Here is a 21,124-nt window from a genome sequence, read left to right on the forward strand (position 1 = left end):
AAATTGGTTAGAATGATAGCAAATTACAGAGTTATCTCCCCTTATTTGTTAATTTCTAGTGCATTTCAACCAAATTGTATCTTCTATTACCAGAACAGAAAATGGAAATGAATGTTATTTTTGTGCATAACTACATATTATGAACTGAAATTAATGTCAAATAGGGTGGGTTTTTTTGGTCATGTTTTCGCCACTGCCTGATTCTTAGGCAGACTGGCACTTAATTTGAATTGATGATCTAAAATTTACTCCATTATTGACCATTTACTGTTTATAAAATGATACATTTCTTAGTATATCTGAGGAAGCATTATTGTATATCATGTATATACATGTAATGTCAAGCAGGGGCTTAAAAGTCAAAGAAATGTCAATAATATACATGTAGTGACTAACAAAATATATAAATTCATCACATTAATGGCTTTTTGGCAATTTGAGTCTTGAAATGTAAAGTTCACACATTGACATTTCACGAATTGTTACAACTTTAAACTACCTTATAATTAAACGTTAACTGTTTGTGGTCTTAGTATGGTTATTTTCTGCTAAAATGAGCTTTCAAAGATGGATGGAATAAGATATTAATATGGTGCTAAGATGAAATACAATGTCCTTAATTAGTTTAAAATCTTTTGATAAAAAGTCCTGCACCCAAAAATAGAGAGTGGGTATAGCTTTTTTAAATATTCTGAATGTTTTTGCCTTGCTCAAATTTTCTATGTTTAGGGCTTTTTAAATAAAGAGAAAGCTTACCTGCCCATTCGTGGCATGTGATCCTTAAATGTGATATTAGAAGTCATTATTATTTTTATCATGATTATTTGAATAAAAGATCTATTTCAGTTGCATTAAGAAATATTGCATGTCAGTCTAAGTATGAGATTTGCCTAAATATTATTTAAAGTATTTCCCAGTATTTACCGGTATTTAATGCTGTCATGATCAATTTGTGTCTTTAACACTTAGTAAATAAAGAGTTAAAGACACAATGGATTACAACCAAGGTTGACAAAAAAGTGGTCATGCCAGCATTAAATACCAGGAAATACTAGTCAATTGAAAAGGTGGACATTACTATAAAAACCACTCTCTACCTGGTCGAATTACTGTTAGTAATGAAATAATAAAAGTGTTAATGTAATTTTCAATCTTCTCGTTTCTATTTTTATGGTAGATTCTTATCAATTTACAATGACTTATTAGTACAAAAAGATAAAAACTATTTCTTGCTACATGTGCTTAGGAAACTCATCAGGTGACTTTTGCACTGAATATAGCAGTTTTGCACTGGTTTTGTTGTTGTATTCTAATAGTGTATAAAAGTTCTAAATAGGGTCTTTAGGTTTCAGTTTGGAGTTAAGTCAAGGTGGTTGTACTATATACATGTATATAGGTATATTTACAAATTGATTAATTTATCTAAAGTTTATCCTTTTTATTACTTTCAACTTATATTTTGTCATCATTTATTGGGGGCTGTGGTTTAGTAATTAAATTATCACACCTAGCAATGCCAGGTGATATATAATATGGCACCTGTAACTGGATTTACCTGTTGTTTTGTTTACCTGTAAAAATTATGCATTTTCAATAAAAATAATATCTGGATTTATAACTGTTGAAAATAATTAATATGTCAATTCTTTATACATGTATCCCAAGTATGCAATATCAAAATTAATAAGGACTAACTTTGAAGGTATATTAATAAATACTAAACACCAACACAAAAATTTCAATTGACCAGTATTAATAGTGTATTTGCCAGTATTGACCACTTGAAGAGTATTGTCTGGGACGGTAAATACCGGTAAATACCAGGTGCGGAATATATCGCAAAACCTTGATTACAACCCTTCAAAATTGTAAATGAACATGAATGAAATATTTGTTACTGGACATTGATCAAACAACAATCAATCAAACAATAAATCGCATAGTAAGCTATCAAGCCATTCAAAGGACCTGAAATGACATAACATGTATAATCGTTCACACACAAAACTAATGGTCTAGATCTGATTCCAGTACGAAACAAGTAAACAAAAAAAACATATGATAATACAAGAACGAACTACATCTACTAAAATACAGGCATATACAAAATGTGGCATGCTAAAAAATGTTCGCTGCCACATCCTGTCCCCTACCTAAAACAGTAGTGTAACAGTTTGAAATAAAGAACAAACTATAAAAATTAGTTTAAAAGGGTTCAACTCATTAGATCAATACAAAGCAACAAAAATACACAAGAAAACCCAACAAAAAAACAAAAGACACAAAGTACAGATGGGAGAGTACTTGAAGTACCTGAAATCTAAATGTAGTTCGAATCCAAAAACATATGATATTGAAATTCATCAGTCCTGTAAGTCCTGACAAGCAAATTTTGGCAAGGACTACCAAAAGATTTTAGCTTGTAGTGAGAGATTTATACTACTGGAGTGCTTTTAAAATGTCATGGTGGATGATGGTGTAGTTACAAAATACTGGTGAGAACACTAATTTTCTTGAATCCAATAGTAAAACCATAAATGATCTTGTTACAGTGAGGAAGTTGCATTTTTTTCTAGAAATTGCATGCACCAAGTTTGTTCCCATTTGGCTAGGCAGTTTGCAGTCATTTTGTATAGTACAATCTTGCTGATTTTTAAGTTGTTCTGTAAAATAACGTCATCTTTTTTGCCTTTTTTTTTTAAATAGGAATAACATTTGCCTGTCTCCCGTCTGATGGTACATTACATCTGCTTTCAAAATAGATGTGTTAAAAATGAAAGTGAGTTGTGCAAATTCTGAAGGGGATTGTTTTAGTATGCATGATGGTTTTTCATAGATCTATGGACCTCAGTAGATTTAAATGGATCAAGATTTTTTTAAGAGTTTTTCTAAATTATTTGATGTACGTCACATGTATTTCTCACATAGTATAAAATTGAGAATGAAAATGGGGAATGTGTCAAAGAGACAACAAGTTTGAACAACCTGACAGGGTGAAAGAGCCACCAATTGGTCTTCCATACAGCGAGAAAAGGTGTGCTTCAGCTGGCCCCTAAAATCTTTTTTGTATCATCTATCAACATGTCCTCAGATCATTTCCATTTGCCAAAAAACATTTTCACCCCTAAATTCCTTTCGCACCTTTTTTATTGCTTTTGTCTTTAATGATTTTATAATTATGTTTTGGTAAGTGTACCTAGAGCTAAAAATATTTGTCTAGTTAATGTTTGAAAATTAAGTGACATTCTGAAAATGTTTGTTTTTTTAGTTGAATATATTACATGTATATCGTATTTATAGTTCGTGAATTGATATAAATATTTCCCCCCCACTGTTTCAAATGAAGTGGCATTTTTTTTTTATTCATGAAAAAATTTATATTTTGATATATGTTGATATATATATGTATATGGATAAACAACTATAACATGAGAGGTGTAAACTCTAGAGTGTTAAGTTTATTGCCCAATATTGGGAGCCAAAAAGGACCAAATTATGCCAAATTATAGCAGAAATAATCCTAATTACAACACATTTTAATTGACGAGCAAGTGCCCCCACCCTAACCGTATTATTACGCCTCCCATTTAATTACATCAATGGGAGCCGTAATAACAAGAAAGCGATGTAATCATTCGGGACCTGTAACTTTTTAGTTTTACTTGGCAACGCACCAACCAGTGCTTTATTTTACACTTTAGAGATCGATTAATTAACTGATCTATGGATGTAATTTCTTGTTGTTAATTAATGTTTCTGGGCTCAACATTTGTCTTGCCTTTTACAATGCCAACGATGCTATTTACCTGTTGCAAATACTTGAGAATCAATACACAGTCGCCATGTGTAAACAAATCGAAACTGCTGCCACCTGTTGTGAAATTCCTACAACTAGGTCAAATGAGGTCAAGAATCACCCATAATTCCCGCGAAAATTTACGTCCCGCCTTCATTTAACTACAGGAACAGGAAAACGTTATTAAATGTCCTTTCATTTCTAATTATAATGGATATGTATACGTGATTTAATGTCTGGTAGTGAAATTAAAATTGAATACGTTCGAAAAACTATTCGCATGGAAATTTAATGAGATTATACAGGGATATAGCATTCATAAATATTGATCGCATTGTGAATTTTGTTGTTTACAAATAATTACACGACTTCAAAAGTTACAGGAAGTCCGAAAATATATACAATAACTTTATGACAAATTAAAATATGTCAGCAGAAGCGGAAGATGGGGGACCTGCATCCCCCCGTGCTAAATATGGATGTGAGTCAAGTACTAAACATTAAATTTTGAACTAATTGATAAATGAAATTTGCACAATTGAAATATTCTGTATACAGATATATACATTATGTAGTACAAGGGTATTTTTCCCATTGATAACTACAGTCATGACAGTGCTTGGCCATAATTATTCGTCATTTTTCACTTCATAGACAAAAGACAATATTTATTAGCAAAAACACATTTACATTAAATCAGAGACATACATGTATAATACAATTGTATTATATGTCTCTGATGAAATATAAAGTTGTATATTGTCATGAGCACCAAATATTAATAGGGTCATAATATTTTCAGCCAGATTTCAATCAATGGTTATAATTTGGTGTATAATTTGGCACCAAATATGAAATACAAACCGAATATACATTTATATGAACCATGTATATTGCCCTCGATATTGCCACTGGTTTTATTTTGTTACTTTTTGTTTGTGAAGTTATTATTCCAGGACAGGTTTTGATTTTCTAAAGATTTTAATATTTCAACACCAGTATTATTTATTTTAGAATCAGCAATATATACATATAGATTAAAAAAATTGTACATGTTCATGATGTTCAATAGAAAAAATAAAATAAAATCATTTGAGTGGCGTATCCAATTAATGTGGGGTAGGGGTTGGAACCCCTTTTTTAACGATTGACAATTGTTTCCTGGTTTTGGAATCCCTCCCTTTTTATAAAAAAAGTGTTGATCCGCCCTGGCTGCAATTCATGTTTACATGTATATTGTAATCTGACTATGTAGTATGAGATTTGCTCATTGCTGAAGGCTGTACAGTCACACCCTTGGGTCATGAATAATATGTATTTCAAATGTGTTTGAATTTAATTTTGGAATTTTTTTTTTACTTTTTGCAAATTATATCATTGAAACAAGGAATAAAATATAAATTGAATGCAAAATTATATTTAATATAAGAATTTAAATTAACCTTGAAACTTTCTTTGAACATACAATGAACAAAAAAGGTATATTGCTAATTATTTTTGAAAAAAATGCACTGACACATTATATTTATAAGAACTCCCTACAATAACATGCATAGAAGAATACTTCAATTTCTATATATGGCAGTGGTATCAAATTCAATTATAACCTCAGTATACATGTACTACTTGTCAAGGTTATTGTAGCTCTATAAACAAATTTAATGTCAGGAGTATGAAGAGTTAAATAATTCACTATTAATGCATGGTTATCTCATTACAGTCAAAACTGCACCGTACAGCAGAATCACATTGTTCACTTGGTTTTGAAATTCAATTGATTTGACCTGTTTATATGATGACACTACAATAATTTTATTTTAGTTCAAAAGAATTGGGTTTAAAGCTTTGAAATAATTTTAATTTGACAAATGTTAAAGTTCTACATTAACATTTTATTTTAAGAGGAATAATAATAATAATAATAATAATCTTTATTTCAAGAGGGTATGCTCAATTAGTACAAACACTATTCTCCCTTGGGGCCCTCACACTCCACTCACAATGCAATTCACAAAATTTCTTCATAACAGAGATAAACATATAAGAAAACATAATCAAATAATTGTATAGTTATTTAAATAATTCCTGGATTTTCAAGTAAAAACTTAATGCAGTTTGTTTTAAAAGTATTTGTGTTTGACATGTGTCTTAGTGCTTCTAGGAACTAGAAGTAGTATTAATGATAGTAACACACACAATCATGAAAATGTTGATAAAAATGTCTATAATAATCTGCAGTATGGAGGCCCAAACTACAGCTGAATATTTTTTAGCATTTTTTAAAAATTTTTGTCCATCCATGGCCGGGATTCGAATTGATGCAACTGAGATATTGTAGTACCAAATTGTGTTGCACTGTGCCCGACACGCTAGACCACTTGACCACCTAGGCTCTAAATTGCATTGCATGCAAGAAAAGCCTAGGTGGTCCAGTAGTCTACATGTACAAAAAATGTAGCAAAAAAAAAAAAAATTGTCAGGCATATATAGTGCAATGTGATTTGTGGCAAGAGAAGCCTAGGTGATCAGTGGTCTAGCAAGTCAGGCACAGTGCAATGTGATTTGGTGCCACAACGTCTCAGTAGCAGGAGTTTGAATCCTGGCCCGGGAAAAAAAAAAAATAAAAAAAATTGCAAACACAAATTTACAGATTTAACCTTGTTGGGCTGTTATTGAGATTAATTATATATTTACATGTATCATTTTTTGTTGCCCTACATGTACATGTCACTGATTACAAATCTAAATGTAATCCAAGGTAATATATAATGGAGCATATTTTCTACTACTTGTACATGTAAGTGTAATTGTAAGCATTAAATTACATTACCATTTTGCCAAGATCGCATGTACATATATAGGGAGTGCAATTATTTGTAATGCATTTTCCATAGGGTACCACCAGGCAGTGTTCCATATTTTTTTTTCTCGAAGACTACACAAACTAGGGAGAAACGGGTAGCAGTTCCTGTTACTAGAAATGCCAGTGTAGCATTGCAACTAAAAATATATAAGGGTCATGCGGCTCAAATTGACTTAAAATGCAGTTGAAAAAGATCGCCTACTTTTTTCGCTAAATGAAAAAGGCATATTTTTAATGGGTCCGACGTACAGAAATGGAAGATAGTTTCTACACTTTGTAAAATGTGAATATGATTTTCTGCAATTTTTATTCTATTCTGAGTACCATCTTGGGGTAACAAACTTGCCGGTAAAATGTAATCAATTAATTGCGCTCATGTAACCTATAATGTACGTATAGTTAAGAATTACTTTTCAATAACTTTCAATTACATGTTCATTGGAATTTTTTGCTGGTAAATTTAATTCATTTCCTGTTTAATTTATCACTATTAAAGTTCAAATGTCATTTACAAAAACATGTACATTGTACATTTGTACATCTTTGTACATAGATAAACGAAGGCAAATATTAATTGTGTTGAAGCTGAAAAAACTGCGAAAAAATGTACATGTAATACACATAGTATTATTGGCAAACAATGAACATTTTTTTACATGCATACCCCTTCATTTACCATTTAATTCATTTATTTATTTTTTTATTACCTTTCAAGACAATAAAAATTTAGTTTGTGAATAGACTTTTAAAGACTTATCCTTTCAAATTTAAAGAAAAATTATGTAATTTATACATGTATAAATATCATGAACAAGAACATCAATGTCCAATATATATGTCAACTATATTTGTGTATTGAATGATTGTAGGATACACTTGTCTGACTGGCAGGTTTCATCTGACATTGGCCTTTTAATAGTTTATTGGACACATAGCTATGTTCTGTGTGAGCAAGGCTCCGTGTTGAAGGCCATACCTTGACCTATAATGATTTACTTTTATAAATTGTTATTTGGATGGAGAGTTCTCTAATTGGCACTCATACCACATCTTTCTATATCTATATATAAATTTTTGTGCTTTAATCTATTTTTCTCAGAATATTGTATAAAAAATGTACATGTAGCAGCAATTTGGTCACCATATTTGTTTCATGGAATGATTGTAAGGTTGGTGTCCATTTGTTGTCTAGGAGATTTGATATGATCTTGACCTCAATGTCATGATTCATTGGTCAATGTTGAGTTTTCATGATTTTTTATGTATCTCAGATACTATATGCAATTGGTCAACTTTTTTGGTGTATATGGAATACAGGGTCCAACATGAAAGATGACATTTAAAAACATTGAAAAAACACTGAATCTAGTCTTATTTATATAAATCATTATATCAATAAGCCCTGACAAATTCACATTTTTTTCCTTCAATTTATGAAAGTTGTTTTTTTTTTTTTTAATATATATAGTTTACAATATTTTTCAGCAATTGATACTGGGGGAGCTCACATGTCAGCCGATGAAATGGATGAGCTTAGAAAAAAGAATGTAGCATATGAATATTTATGCCATTTAGAAGAAGCAAAAGTGTAAGTACAATATGCAGTGTAAGTACAATATGCAGTATAACAATTTGTAAGATACTTCAAAATATGTTAAATAGTCAGGTGTCCTATTGAGTGTTTATATTGTATATATCAGTGTGCAAACACAGTGCCAAACTTACATGTACCATTAAGGTGGTACCCAACACTTTCACTAAAATTAATTTGGCTTGTTTAATTTTCATAAAATTTTGTCAAAGTATTTACTTTGACACTTTAACAAAAATTTGAAAATTAAATTTTTTTTGAACCAACCGTTTTGTCAGAAATATTACACTGGTTATATAGCAATATGACAACCACCAATTTTAATCATTGAGAAGCTTAATATTCCTTTTACAACACAACGTAATTAAAATGTTTAGCTGATTTTACAGAGTTATTTCCCTGTAGTGTTAGGTACCACCTTAAGCCAATAAGCTATAGATAATGAATAAAATTAAGAATAGAAATGGAGAATATGTCAACCAAGACAACAATAATGAAGCATTCATTGTGCACATTTAAGTTTGATAGAACTTTTGAAGATAGGTGTTGGAATTACATGTATTGAAAAAAACATGTACAAGTACTTATACAGCTTAAAAAAAGTAAAATCACAAAAATACTGAACTCCCAGGAAAATTACATGTAATAGTAATAGTATTAGTATTTCTTTTACAGCTTTAATAACATACATTTGTACATATACTTTTTACAGCTTTACATATTTGTGTTACAATTTTTGTGAATTCGTTAAGCAAAAAAAAATACTACAAAAAATCTTCTGAAAAATCACTATGTTCATTTAAAAGAAATTGGGAAATTTAAAAATATAGTGTGAGGATTTAAGGGTTGATACTGTTTTTGTTGCAAGTTTCCTCTCTTCAATAGCTTTCTTCCTGTAGTGACTAAATTTAATAATGTAATATTAAAAGCAAAAACTTAAAGGAAGTTAGCCAGCCTTTTATAAAGTTATTTTGTTGTAATCTTGTCAGCTTGCATGATAATTAGATATTTATGTTTTATCTTTACTCTGGGATATTGTTTAAAGATTTTTGCTCAATTCATATGGTTGATCATGATCCAGAAATTTATATGTACAACTATATAATCACACCAAAACAGGATTGTAGATTTTAGGAGAATTTAGGATTAAATTTGTATGGACACATTTTATAATCAAATACTTAACATGTTAATAAAAAAAGAACCAATAAACAGTAGAAACCAATTGATTAATTGCAAAAATGAAAATTTATAGTGTGAAATAAAACTGAAAATATTGCAACAAATGTAGTTGATTCAGGAGATTTTTAGGTTTTACTGTTTATGATCATTTAAGAAATAAGGAAATATTGAAAAAAAATCAAACATGAACAAATTTGATAAAGCAAAAATCATTTTTCATCAAAATTTTTCATACCATCAAAAGAGTTTACCCGGTATTTGTATTTGGACATTTGACCTTTTTGAAATTATGACTTGCAATTTTTTTTTATATTATTATTTATGGTATGACGTTGTTAGTGTTGTTGCCATTTGAAGATATTTGGTTTCCAGACAATATCTTGAGAATCAGTGTATGAATCTCTATGAAATAATACGTTGGGATTGATGTCACAGGTTATTGTCCTAGGGATTAAAACATGCAGTTTTCTTGTTTTCGGACAACAGCTAGTGTATAAGTGTATAGATCTCCAGTACTTAGTGGAAGGTCAGGATTGATTTTGGGTGTTATTTTTTTGGGCCAGTTATTAAAATTGGTTTGCATTAAGGTCCAAATGGTCCAAAATTAAACTGTGTTTGATGTCAACAATTTTTTTTTTTATTTATATGCTGAAACTAACTGTGATTTTAAAGTCTTAAGTTGGACCAAATGTCAAATTAGAGATTTGACCCCAATTTCACGGTCCACTGAACATAGACAATGATAGTGTGTGGGGCGTATCGGTGCATGTGTTATTAGTTCTACATGTATATGTATCATCCACTTATTTACTCCTACCATTTGAGTAAAGATAAGGCCAATAGAGAAGACATTTTGATGTTAGTTTATTAATAACTCATCCCATCTCAATCAGAAAAGACTCACCACTGCTAAAAGTGATGAATCTCCATGACTTACTGGAAAAATATCCCAGCGAAATTCTAATATACATATATATAAGTGTTATTTTGTGTAATGAACTGCTATACCATATCCTTCTATTCTACATGTTCTAACAATTGCAATTATTTCTCACACTTTCACAGATAGACATGTTTTTTATTGACAGCTCTGATATTTTTCTCACATAATTATAATTCACTCTGAGTCATAACCTGTATAAGTCAAGTGAAATTATATTTTGCAGTGGAAAGAAAAGTTGTTTTTATCAAGTTGGTCCTCAAATTGTTGTATAATATAGTAGTTAAATATTTCAAGGTCTATCAAGTTTCAGATCATTGAATGAATGTTTTATGTAGTAAAAGTTTTTTCTAATGTATAATTTTTGTTTTCGTTGAATGTATAATTAGTATTTACATGTACATTTAACATACACATCCATCACTGTAACAAAGTTTACATATTATTGCATCATGGTCTGTAGATTATTCATTGACTCCTTGGAATTACATTAAATGATATAAACAGGGAAATCTTTTCACATTCTTATTATTATACAATCTATATGTGAAAGGGCAAATCAGGTAGTGGTTATTTTTGTCAACATTTGAGTCATCAAATCGGTGAAGTGTTCTGTAGTATCATTAAAAAGTCTGACAGATAAAGTCGCAATAACTTCATTTCAAATACACATATCTCACATATTTAAAAACAAGATTGATTGATGATTTTTTGTTTTCATTAAAGTTTTTTGTTTTTATTACTTTTTCAATAATCTATTAAAAATGTGCACATTTAAGAAATGTTATTTCTACTTTGTGTTCTAATTACGGTTTAATACTTTGTGATATTTTTGTCCCACCAAGCAACACATTGTGTCTGTTCTTGTTAGGGCTCTCACATGTACAATTTTTGCCAATTTTTTTTTAATACTTACTTATATCATAGTTTTATGTCTGTGTAATTTTGGTCTCTTGTGGACAGTTGTCTCATTGACAATCATACCACATCTTCTTTTTTATATTAGTTTAATTTTTAGCAAACATTGAATTGTTGGAATTCTTTGATATGCTGAATCTCAAAATCTTTTTGATTTTGGGCCCCATAATTAATTTGGTCCTCATTGAGATCTAAGGGGTCAAATTATTGAGAACTACAGATTGAACATTGGTGTTAGAGCCTAATTCTTTGTAAAGAGACACATAGAGGGGAAACATTGCTCTTCAAGTGAAACAGATTGCTTCAATTGACTTGATGTTTGATTCCACTTGACCACGTTTTGGTTTCAGTAACTGGTAATGTTTGTAACAGTTTTTAATAAAATGAAAATAAAATTGACCTCTTGGAAAATAATTAATTATCACCTATATGAATTGGTTTGTAAATAAGTAATATATATTTATATATATAATTTTAGATGGATCCAAGCATGCATTAATGAAGAATTACCTCCTACAACAGAACTAGAAGAAGGTTTGAGAAATGGTGTTTATCTTGCCAAACTTGGTCATTTCTTGGCTCCCAAGTTTGTACCAGTCAAAAGGATTTATGACCGAGAACAAACTAGATTTCAGGTACATATTTGTTAGTTTTTTTTCTCTTTATGAAAATGTTGTGACTTATTAGTATCTCCTAGCTAATCTGCCATTATAGTGAATGGCACATGAATTACCACTTGTATATAGCTGTTGAGAAATCTTCCTAAATATGAAATAGAAGATATGGTATGATTGCCAATATGAAATTAACAGCTATAGGTCACTGTACGGCCTTCAACAATAATCAAAGCCCATATTGCATAGTCAGCTTTGAAAGGTCCCAGAATCACAAATGTAAAACAATTCAAACATGAAAACTAATGGCCTAATTAATGTTACAAAAAATGAACTAAAAACAAATGTGTAACTCATCTTCATATGACAACCACTGTATTACAGGCTCCTGACTTGAGACAGGCACATACATAATGTGGTGGGGTTAAACATGCATGTTAGCAGGATCCCAACCCTCCCATAACCTGGCACAGTGGTGTTACAGTACAACATAACTATAAGAATCAGTTGAAAAAAGCTTGCAACTCATCAGATAGATACAAAAGTCAAATACATAAATCAAAAACAGAGAAGACGTGACTAGATACATGTACATCCCAACAACAAAAAGACACTAAAAACAAAGCTGACAGTAATTTCAAAGCCAATTACAACTAATAAAAAACAATCAGACATCTTACGCTAAATTATCAATCTGTACACATCCAACATCCAATTGATTTAGGATTAAAAAGTAACAAACAGTCAGTGAAAAACATGACCTTTGTGCAATGTCAAGATACAGGGGTCAACAGATTTGAGATCCATGAAAGTGCATGTATGTATTGCAATAATATTACGTTTGCTTATAATTTACTGATAACAAAATCAATATTGATACCAATAAAAATAATATTCAAAGATCTTATAACAGTGTTGAATTGGTAACCTTTTAAAATAAGTTTATTTAAGAGAATAAGTTCACCAGTATTGTTTCTAAATTTTCGGGCAAAGTAAACAACATCTCCCTAAAAATGAGATTGTGCTATCCCGTTTCAAATAAGTTTTCTACAGGTACAACTGAACTTCAAAATCAAATCATTATATCCAAATAAGAATGAAGTAAAAGTTTTAAGTAATTTGTGGTAATGAAATCCCTGACTCAATAGTATGTTGGTTGTGAAATAAAAGGATTTTAAATTAGAGTGTTGCATCACTTTCAGTTTTAAATAAGCCACTAAAGAGATGTGGTATGATAACCAATGAGCCAACTACAAGCTATAAAGAAGAAGGCAAGGATGTGAGAAAGAACAGCCTTCAGGAATGAGCAAAAATTTTATAACCTACAACACATGTACTAGCTATAAAAGACAGGGATGAAAAAAATTGAAACTAAAAAAGACAACATGAATCACCAAAACTACTAAAACAGAACCATCTACAAACATCCAACTCTTGTGACTTGGTAAAGTCACACCATATTGTGGTACCAAGTAAACATTCAAAACTTAGGATTCAAAAAGAATCTGACAACACCAAGGCAAACAAACCCCAAAAAAACCAAAAAAGGCGTAAAAGACAATCAAGTTTACAAAACCTTCACAACAATTTAAATTCTGATCAACATGAATTCTACCAAAAAATTAAGGTAGTCACAGCTGTTGTTCATGTTGTTAAATTAATGCCTCGTCAGGAAACAAAACAATCAGAAAAATCACTCTTAATATGTTATATGTTTCTCAATGAGAGCAGTTAACACTTGAAACCTCAATTCAAAACTTGATACCTCAAAGAAGGCATTCATATATAGAAGTTATAAATACTTTCAACACATATTTACTCATTCAAAACCAGAGAAAATTAGATTAAAAACAGTTATGGCAGCCATGTATTATTTATATCATTAGTTCCCTCTGGTCCTTAAATTCTTACATGAAGATTTTGTAAAGTCTGCAAAATGTTTTCATAATTATTCTCATGTTTTGTATTGTCAAACTGGTGTTATATATCCTAGGTTATATAGTTCATTGAGTAGGGAATAGATGTTTTTTCCCTGCTGTTTTGCAGTTTATTAGGACCAAAATGGACATATATAAGTTCTAATAGTTTAAAAATATTTTAACATTTACCATATATGATGATATCCATACAGGTTCTTTGGCGTGTTCAGTATCAACAGAAATAATCCTCAGATAGGTTATTAAACAAATTAATTATAATTAAGAAGGGTTGACTTGCTAACTAGTCTTAACAGATTTTTAAATTAATCATACATCTTTTCTTTTATAGGCTCGAGGATTACATTTCAGACACACAGATAACATCAACCATTTCTTTATTGCAATGGAAAAAGTTGGTCTTCCTAAGGTATGAAAATGACTCTTTTTCTATAGTTGCCAGGATGTGTATTTCATGTCTGTTTTCTGTATTTTAGTATCAGTTTCTATAGTAGCATAACTTCAATGCAATATTTGTCCCTTCACTGCACTTAGCTGAGTTATTTCCATTATCAAGTATAGTGAAATAGTGAAAAAAGAGACTGTAAACCACCTTGTTTGTGAGCGATTTATTTCACGACTAACGTGAGTAGAAAAATTACTCAAATATAAATCTTCTTGAATATGTAAAACTTGGATCTTTCATTATCAAATAAATCATTTAAATTAGAAATTTGCAAAACTGAATAGCCACAAAGTTCAAGTCTTAGATGCATGATTTTTTTTTATTAGTTGTTAGTAGCTTTGAACTAGCAGTCAGTAACTGTGAGTACTCTCAGATCTGAACTTACAGTAGCGTCTTTGTGTTGTTGTGATATACAAGTACCTGGCCACGTCCACTCTGTGTAGTATTTCTATTTATATCCATCTGATGAGTTCAGCCTTTTTCAACTGATTTATTTATATATTTTTTTTTCTTATGTTGTACTGTTACACCTTTGTCCCAGGTAAGGGGGAGGGTTGGGATCCCGCTAACATGTTAACCCAGCCACATTTTGTATGTGTGTGCCTGTCCCAAGTCAGGAGCCTGTAATTCAGTGGTTGTGGTTTGTTGATGTGGTACAAAAATTAGACTGTTAGTTTTCTCATTTGAATTGTTTTACATTTGTCATTTCGGGGCCTTTAAAAGATTTTAAAGCTGACTATGTGGTATGGGCTTTGCTCATTGTTGAAGGCTGTACATTGACCTACAATGCATAGTTGTTAATTCTCTGTCATTTAGTCTCTTGATGAGAGTTGTCTCATTGGCAATCATACCACATATTAGTATGAACCAACTAACCCGCTATTTGCATTACTAACTCTCCTAAATTGGGTTAGTTTCATCATTCATTTTTCATCGTTTCTAGAATCCAAAATAATTCCAGATTCAAATAATTCTTTTTTTACATGACAAGGGTTATTAAATATGTATTAGCTTAAAGACAGAAGTTTCCCTATATAGCTAATAGCACACTGACATGTTATAAAACACTACACCTATGTTAATTATTCATGTTAGTATGGTAAACTGTCAATAAATATTCATTGACCAAAAATATAAAAATATAACTGCATTGAATACATTATAGATCAATTTTGTCCTTCACAACAATTTGATATGCATGATATAGGAAATTAGGAAATTAAAATGGCTTAAGATGTTAATGACATATAATTTCCTTTTTTTCATCTTGTGATATAACTTAGGTTATAATTTTCATTATCTCTTTTGTCCAGATTATAGACAAATATCATTTCTGTTTTCTTCAAGATTCTCTATTTTACGGAAATCTAGACTTACGGATGACGTTGAGGCTTAAATTAAAATATTGTTTGTTTGCAGTTTACCGACCGACCCTTGAAAATCCTCCCGACTGTGAAAATTTTATTGCTTTAAATTTGAAGAATTTTTTTTTAATACTTCTATTGACGCGATCCAGAACTTTGGGTCCTTTCTGGAAATGATTTAAAGTCTGGGTCAATTACGCATTTCAAGTTCGGTTTTTCTTAGCTTCCCGTCAAGCGTTCATGTGACCATTTAATGATAAAGCACATGGAAATTGTTTACAGGTATCCATGAAGTCACAGAGGAGTACTTTACGCTGTCGTCTCGTGTCAATTTTAAGACAAATAACAAACAAAAAAGTTTATTAGTAAACTGTTTATACAGATTCAGGCACATGTAATGATGTGTGATGATATCATTGACAATGATGCAGCGGATATTCATAACTGACACGATAACCATAATTTCTGTCTCAAACAAATCGGGTACAGAATCTGTGGAGCCTGACTTTATGGAACCAATTTCAGTGGTTAAATAATTCGACAGCAGCTTGAAGTATGGCATATTTTCTACAAATCGTTGTGAAGACGACAAAGATGAAACCACTCCTCCGTGACTTAAATCTTCATGGATATCTGTAAACACGCCTGTACGGAGAAATGGGCTCATTTGAAATGTTAATGGATATAGATCATGCCAAATCAATAAGAAGCAACCCTAACTCCACAAAGATGTAGAGAAAATGAATGGTTAGCTTGAAAAATAAATATACTCTCTCTATATTAAATCTATCTTCGATTGCAATGAGTATGCTCCTTTAGGATAAGGGGGGCTGCCCCACTCATTGCAATTATTCTCTTTCTTACAATATTAAATATACCCAAACTGTGTGGCCTGTGTGAATTCAATTAAAACATGTCCTTAGGAGTTATGCTGCCAATTTTTTTTATGCATTAAAAACATTTCAGTACAGACCATTTACTTTTAATGGGGTGCTATGGATTTCACCCCAAACTTTAGATTTCTTTGGTTTTCATTAAAGCCTGGCAAAAAATATAACCTTATCACATATAATTAAATATTGTTAGAAATATGAATACAGTCGAATGTCTTAATACTTTTTTTTCAAGTTGCCTTTTTTTCAATGAGGGGGGGCAAGGGGGGTCCCCATAACAGCAAAACAGTGAATTGATTTGGTGAAAAACAGATAACAAGGAATTGAAAAGGGATAATAACAGATAACAGTAAATGAAAAATGAAAATAAATCTGTCCAGGACCAATCCAGTAGATGACTCGTAGATCTTAATATATAACTTGTGGTATGGACCTAGAAAATTGTAATTTGTGTAAACAAGACGTTGAGGCAGTTCTGCCTTGGTTGATTTTTTTCCGTAACTTGTACAATAAGTTATAGTATTATGTAATATTATATAGGGATATTTTTAATCTAGGGCATTTGAGGGATCAATTTTTAATGATTCAGGTGTTTTTATTTAATTTTTGAAAATAGTGCAGCCAGCGACACTTTATTATCAATTTGATTTTTAGATTTTTTTCTTCTGAAAAGCAATATATATACTTTACAAGTAATAAATAAAAACATTGATGCACAATATATTTTTTTAATTAATGACCTCATGATAAAACTTACTTATAAAATACAAAAATACCCAGATCAGTGGAGACAGGACATGTAACTGAAACACGCATGCCAGTTAGGGTTCTTCTGATAATAGAAATTGACTCAAGTGACAATTCTGATACATGTAGTATGATAGAATTTTGACCTAGTGAAAATTTGGATGACACCAAGTGAAACACCAATCATGCATCTTATGTGAAATTATAGGATATAGAAAATTTGGGTACAGCATTGGAGAAGCTGTAGGATCTTAAAAAGGGTATTTGTCGAAAAAATTAAACTGAAGACACATCTTTATTTGCATCAATGGTTTCAGAGCTTCAATTTTCGCCATGTGAAGCGGTTAAAAAGCTTTTAAAAATATGGTGGTCAGGGTTCTCTTTCATGTAAAGAGATAGTAGCACTTATAATATAAATGCTAAAAGAAAAAGATGTTGTATAATTCCAAAAGCCATAATTCAAACCCATACCACTAAGTAATGTAAAACATTTCAAAGGAGAAAACTAACTGCCTAATTTATCCACAAAATAGTGAACGAGAAACTTAGTAACACAGTAACGAACTACAACCACTGAATCCAGGCTCCTGACTTGGAAGTAGGCACATACAGAATGTGATTGATTCAACGTTAGCATGCTAGTTGGTGTCCAATCCTTCCCTAATCAGGGACAGTGTTGTAATAGTACAACATAAAGATTATTATGTGGTCATTGAATAAATAAAATCTATAGGGTGTACCAATGCTTTTTTTTTATAACAAAATCCATACTATAAGTTATTGTACAAGTAATAAGTGATTTATAATTTGTACAAAATGCAACATGTTCACAAACAATGGAATTTATTAAAAAGTATAATAATAATATATACTGGAATGGTCCTGGGTCCAATTGATTTTAATATGTTTATGTGATGTATGTTACTGAAATTCTTCTGGAAATACAGGGCCACCCGATATTACCAGTAGAAAGACCCCAATAGATATACATTGTAAGAAGATGTGGTAAGCGTGCCAATGAGACTATTATCCATTCAAATCACAATTTTCAATTATCTACAAATTCTGCGGAAGATTGGATATCAAAATGCTAACATTCTCACAATAACAGATAACAAAATAGATAATAGTCCTATAACAGCTAACAAAGAATAAGACAATAACAGCTAACAGTACTGTAAATATATTTTCAGAATAACAGATAACAAAGAATTAAAATGCCCCATAACAGCATAACAGTTAAACCCCTTGCCCCCCCTTTCAATTGAGGAAGATTCAATGGTTATTTTTTTTATTAAAAATACACTCTTTAATACATTGCCTTATAAATCTTTAATATCTACATTTTTTTGATGAAAATACTCTACTCATGAAAACATTCTAGTCAAGAAGCATACATGTCTGAATATATTTCTTTAAAACAGTTCTAGTCATAATGACATTCCTTGTTTATAAGTGTTCCAGTATTTAATAATTATACCATATTTTATGTCATAAATTGGATAATGACACTATGTTAAAGTTTCAGTTTTGGTTAAAAAGTTTTTTATCTGAAAATGCCTGTTCATTTGAAGTTGGTTTTCAGCATGTCCAGTGTTTGTTGTTTTAAAATGTTTTTTTTTCTTCACAAGAAACTTGGTTTAGTGTAACTGCTTGTTTAAACTGTATTTTGGCTGATAAAATAAAATATTTTTTCTACCTACCGACCCTTCAGTCTGAAGGTACAGTCGGAAAACTGCAAACAAACATATTTTTAAGGTTGGCCTGACCTTGTCAACAATTATTAACTTTTCTGCTGTAGTTATTTGATAGGAACTACTTGTGATAGGTCAATGATATTTAATACAAGTTGCATTACTATCAGTTTGGCGATTATTTTGAGCCCCTGCCCCTAGGACATGGTTCTGTGACTGAATTGATTAGCAATTTTCAATGATAAGTTTTCTGCTTAAGTTAGTTTGAAAGGATCTACTTGCGATAGGTCAATGATATTTTGTATGAAGAACTTTGCATTACTTATAGTTCATATCAGTTTGAAGACTATTTGAGGCCCTGTCAACAAGATCATTGTCTAGCTACTTTGAATTGATAAGCAATGCTACTGTCCATCAGATTGTCTTTTACTGAATTTAATGCTGACAGGCAAGACATTTCTCTGTGTCAACAGTTTATTCATATATATACATGTAGATAAAAGGTCAATGAGTTGAGTACTGTAAATAAGAATTTACCACGCTATTAAGAGAAATGTCCAGTAAAGGAGTATATGACATTACAGAATTGTTAGTGAAGTTGTATAATTCTTGCATTAATCGTTTAACTTTACACACCATACATTTTATTATTGACATAAAGAAAAATAGACCTAAAGCTATATGTTAATGGTTCGCGGAGAGATAAATAGTTTTGACAAATACCTGATGCATAAATTTACAACACATCTTAATTAATTTCAAACAGCTGATAAGATTTAGATATCATGCTGGTTTAATCTAAATTTCTTTTCATTATCTTATTTTTAATGAAACTAAATGACAGACAACATGACTATAAACAAACAGAACATAGTATCATTGAAAGCTCATAAGGGAACATGTTATTAATGAAAATTTCTAACCCAAAACTGGTCCGCCGTTCTATCTATAGCTTCGCACCGAAGGAACTGGTTGGAGCTATTGTCACATTGGCATTAATTGAACGAGTCTTACAAATTCCACGATTCGCTAATAAAATTGGCCAATTAAAGTGATAGGAAATTGACTTCAAATGTTAATACTGCGATGCTGCAAGATAAACAAGTATCTGTTAATTTACCCCATGGTAGTAGCGCAGATAAATGACCAACGAGCGTGTTAACATGTTCTTGACAAACTGAGACGGCATCTTTTATTCCCTTAAGAACTCAGTAGGGTAATAAATGTGCTAATTTTTCTTTGATTTGCTATCAGTATAAATTATTTATTAAACATAGCCCATGATGTACTAGTCTCGTCGAATTATTAAATCCCGTGGTCAGAATTCTGACCACGGGATTTAGGCCATACCTGTTGTCAGTGTAGCGATTAGTGAACACAACAGGGGTCCAGTTTAACCTTGCCCTTGTCTACCTAACATTTCAGATCCTTCCAATTGATGAATTGTTAGGTGGATTCCAGAAATTGGATTCATTTAGTTGTTGTCATTTGTTGCTCAGTAGAACATATTTGTTTTCCTTTCATTATTTTGTACATGAATTAGGCTGTTAGTTTTCTTGGTTAAATTGGAGCCTTTTATAGCTGACTATGCTGTATCATGTGTATGGACTATACTGGTTGTTGAAGGCCAGACAGTGACCTATGATTGTTAATTTCAGTGGCATTTGGTCTCTCTCAAAGAGTTGTTTTATTGGCAATCATGCCATATCTTTTTCATATTTTTTTTATAAACAATTGCCCCTTGATCAGATTATGCAAACCAAAACAATAAATTAATCGTGAAATTTTACAGCTAAATGTTATTAAACTTCCTGCCAAATTTTGATTTTGACCCAGATTTTATAGTTCCCTCAACATGGAAATGTTTTAATACAAGCTTGGGGAATATGGTATCTTTTTTTGTGGTGAGATTGTAAAAGTGTGTATCACCCTTATCAAAACTCAAAGATTTGGTGAAGGAATTTTAAACAGAGGTTTCTGAATGCACCAAGATTTAAAGGGGCACTAGCTACGAGATATATAAAAAATCTAAAGTTTTATTTTTTTTTTGTACAATCAATAATGAAAGTGAAATAATGAAATAACAATTCGCTTTTTGCAGCCAAAAAGGTTCAATTTTGTCAAATTACGCTAAGAAACA

At 30.9% G+C, this 21,124-nt stretch overlaps 2 protein-coding genes across 3 annotated transcripts in view; one reads left to right on the forward strand and one right to left on the reverse strand.

Annotated features, from left to right (window-relative positions):
* The window catches only part of LOC143072389 (protein FAM81A-like), a 30,504-nt gene extending 26,619 nt beyond the window's left edge, over positions 1-3,885 (reverse strand). The window contains exon 1 of the mRNA XM_076247296.1: positions 3,807-3,885. The gene's annotated coding sequence lies outside the window, so the exon portion shown is untranslated. The remainder of the gene's footprint in view (positions 1-3,806) is intronic.
* A 61-nt stretch (positions 3,886-3,946) lies between these two features.
* LOC143072387 (ras GTPase-activating-like protein IQGAP1) overlaps positions 3,947-21,124 on the forward strand; it is a 98,348-nt gene continuing 81,170 nt past the window's right edge. For both annotated transcript variants that reach the window (XM_076247291.1, XM_076247293.1), the window contains exons 1-4: positions 3,947-4,277; positions 8,145-8,247; positions 11,769-11,925; positions 14,173-14,250. In XM_076247291.1, coding sequence (XP_076103406.1) covers positions 4,223-4,277; positions 8,145-8,247; positions 11,769-11,925; positions 14,173-14,250 — 393 coding nt within the window. In that variant the 5' untranslated portion in view covers positions 3,947-4,222. The remainder of the gene's footprint in view (positions 4,278-8,144; positions 8,248-11,768; positions 11,926-14,172; positions 14,251-21,124) is intronic.

The sequence above is a fragment of the Mytilus galloprovincialis genome, chromosome 4 (assembly GCF_965363235.1).
Source record: "Mytilus galloprovincialis chromosome 4, xbMytGall1.hap1.1, whole genome shotgun sequence".
In the NCBI taxonomy this organism is placed as follows: domain Eukaryota; kingdom Metazoa; phylum Mollusca; class Bivalvia; order Mytilida; family Mytilidae; genus Mytilus; species Mytilus galloprovincialis.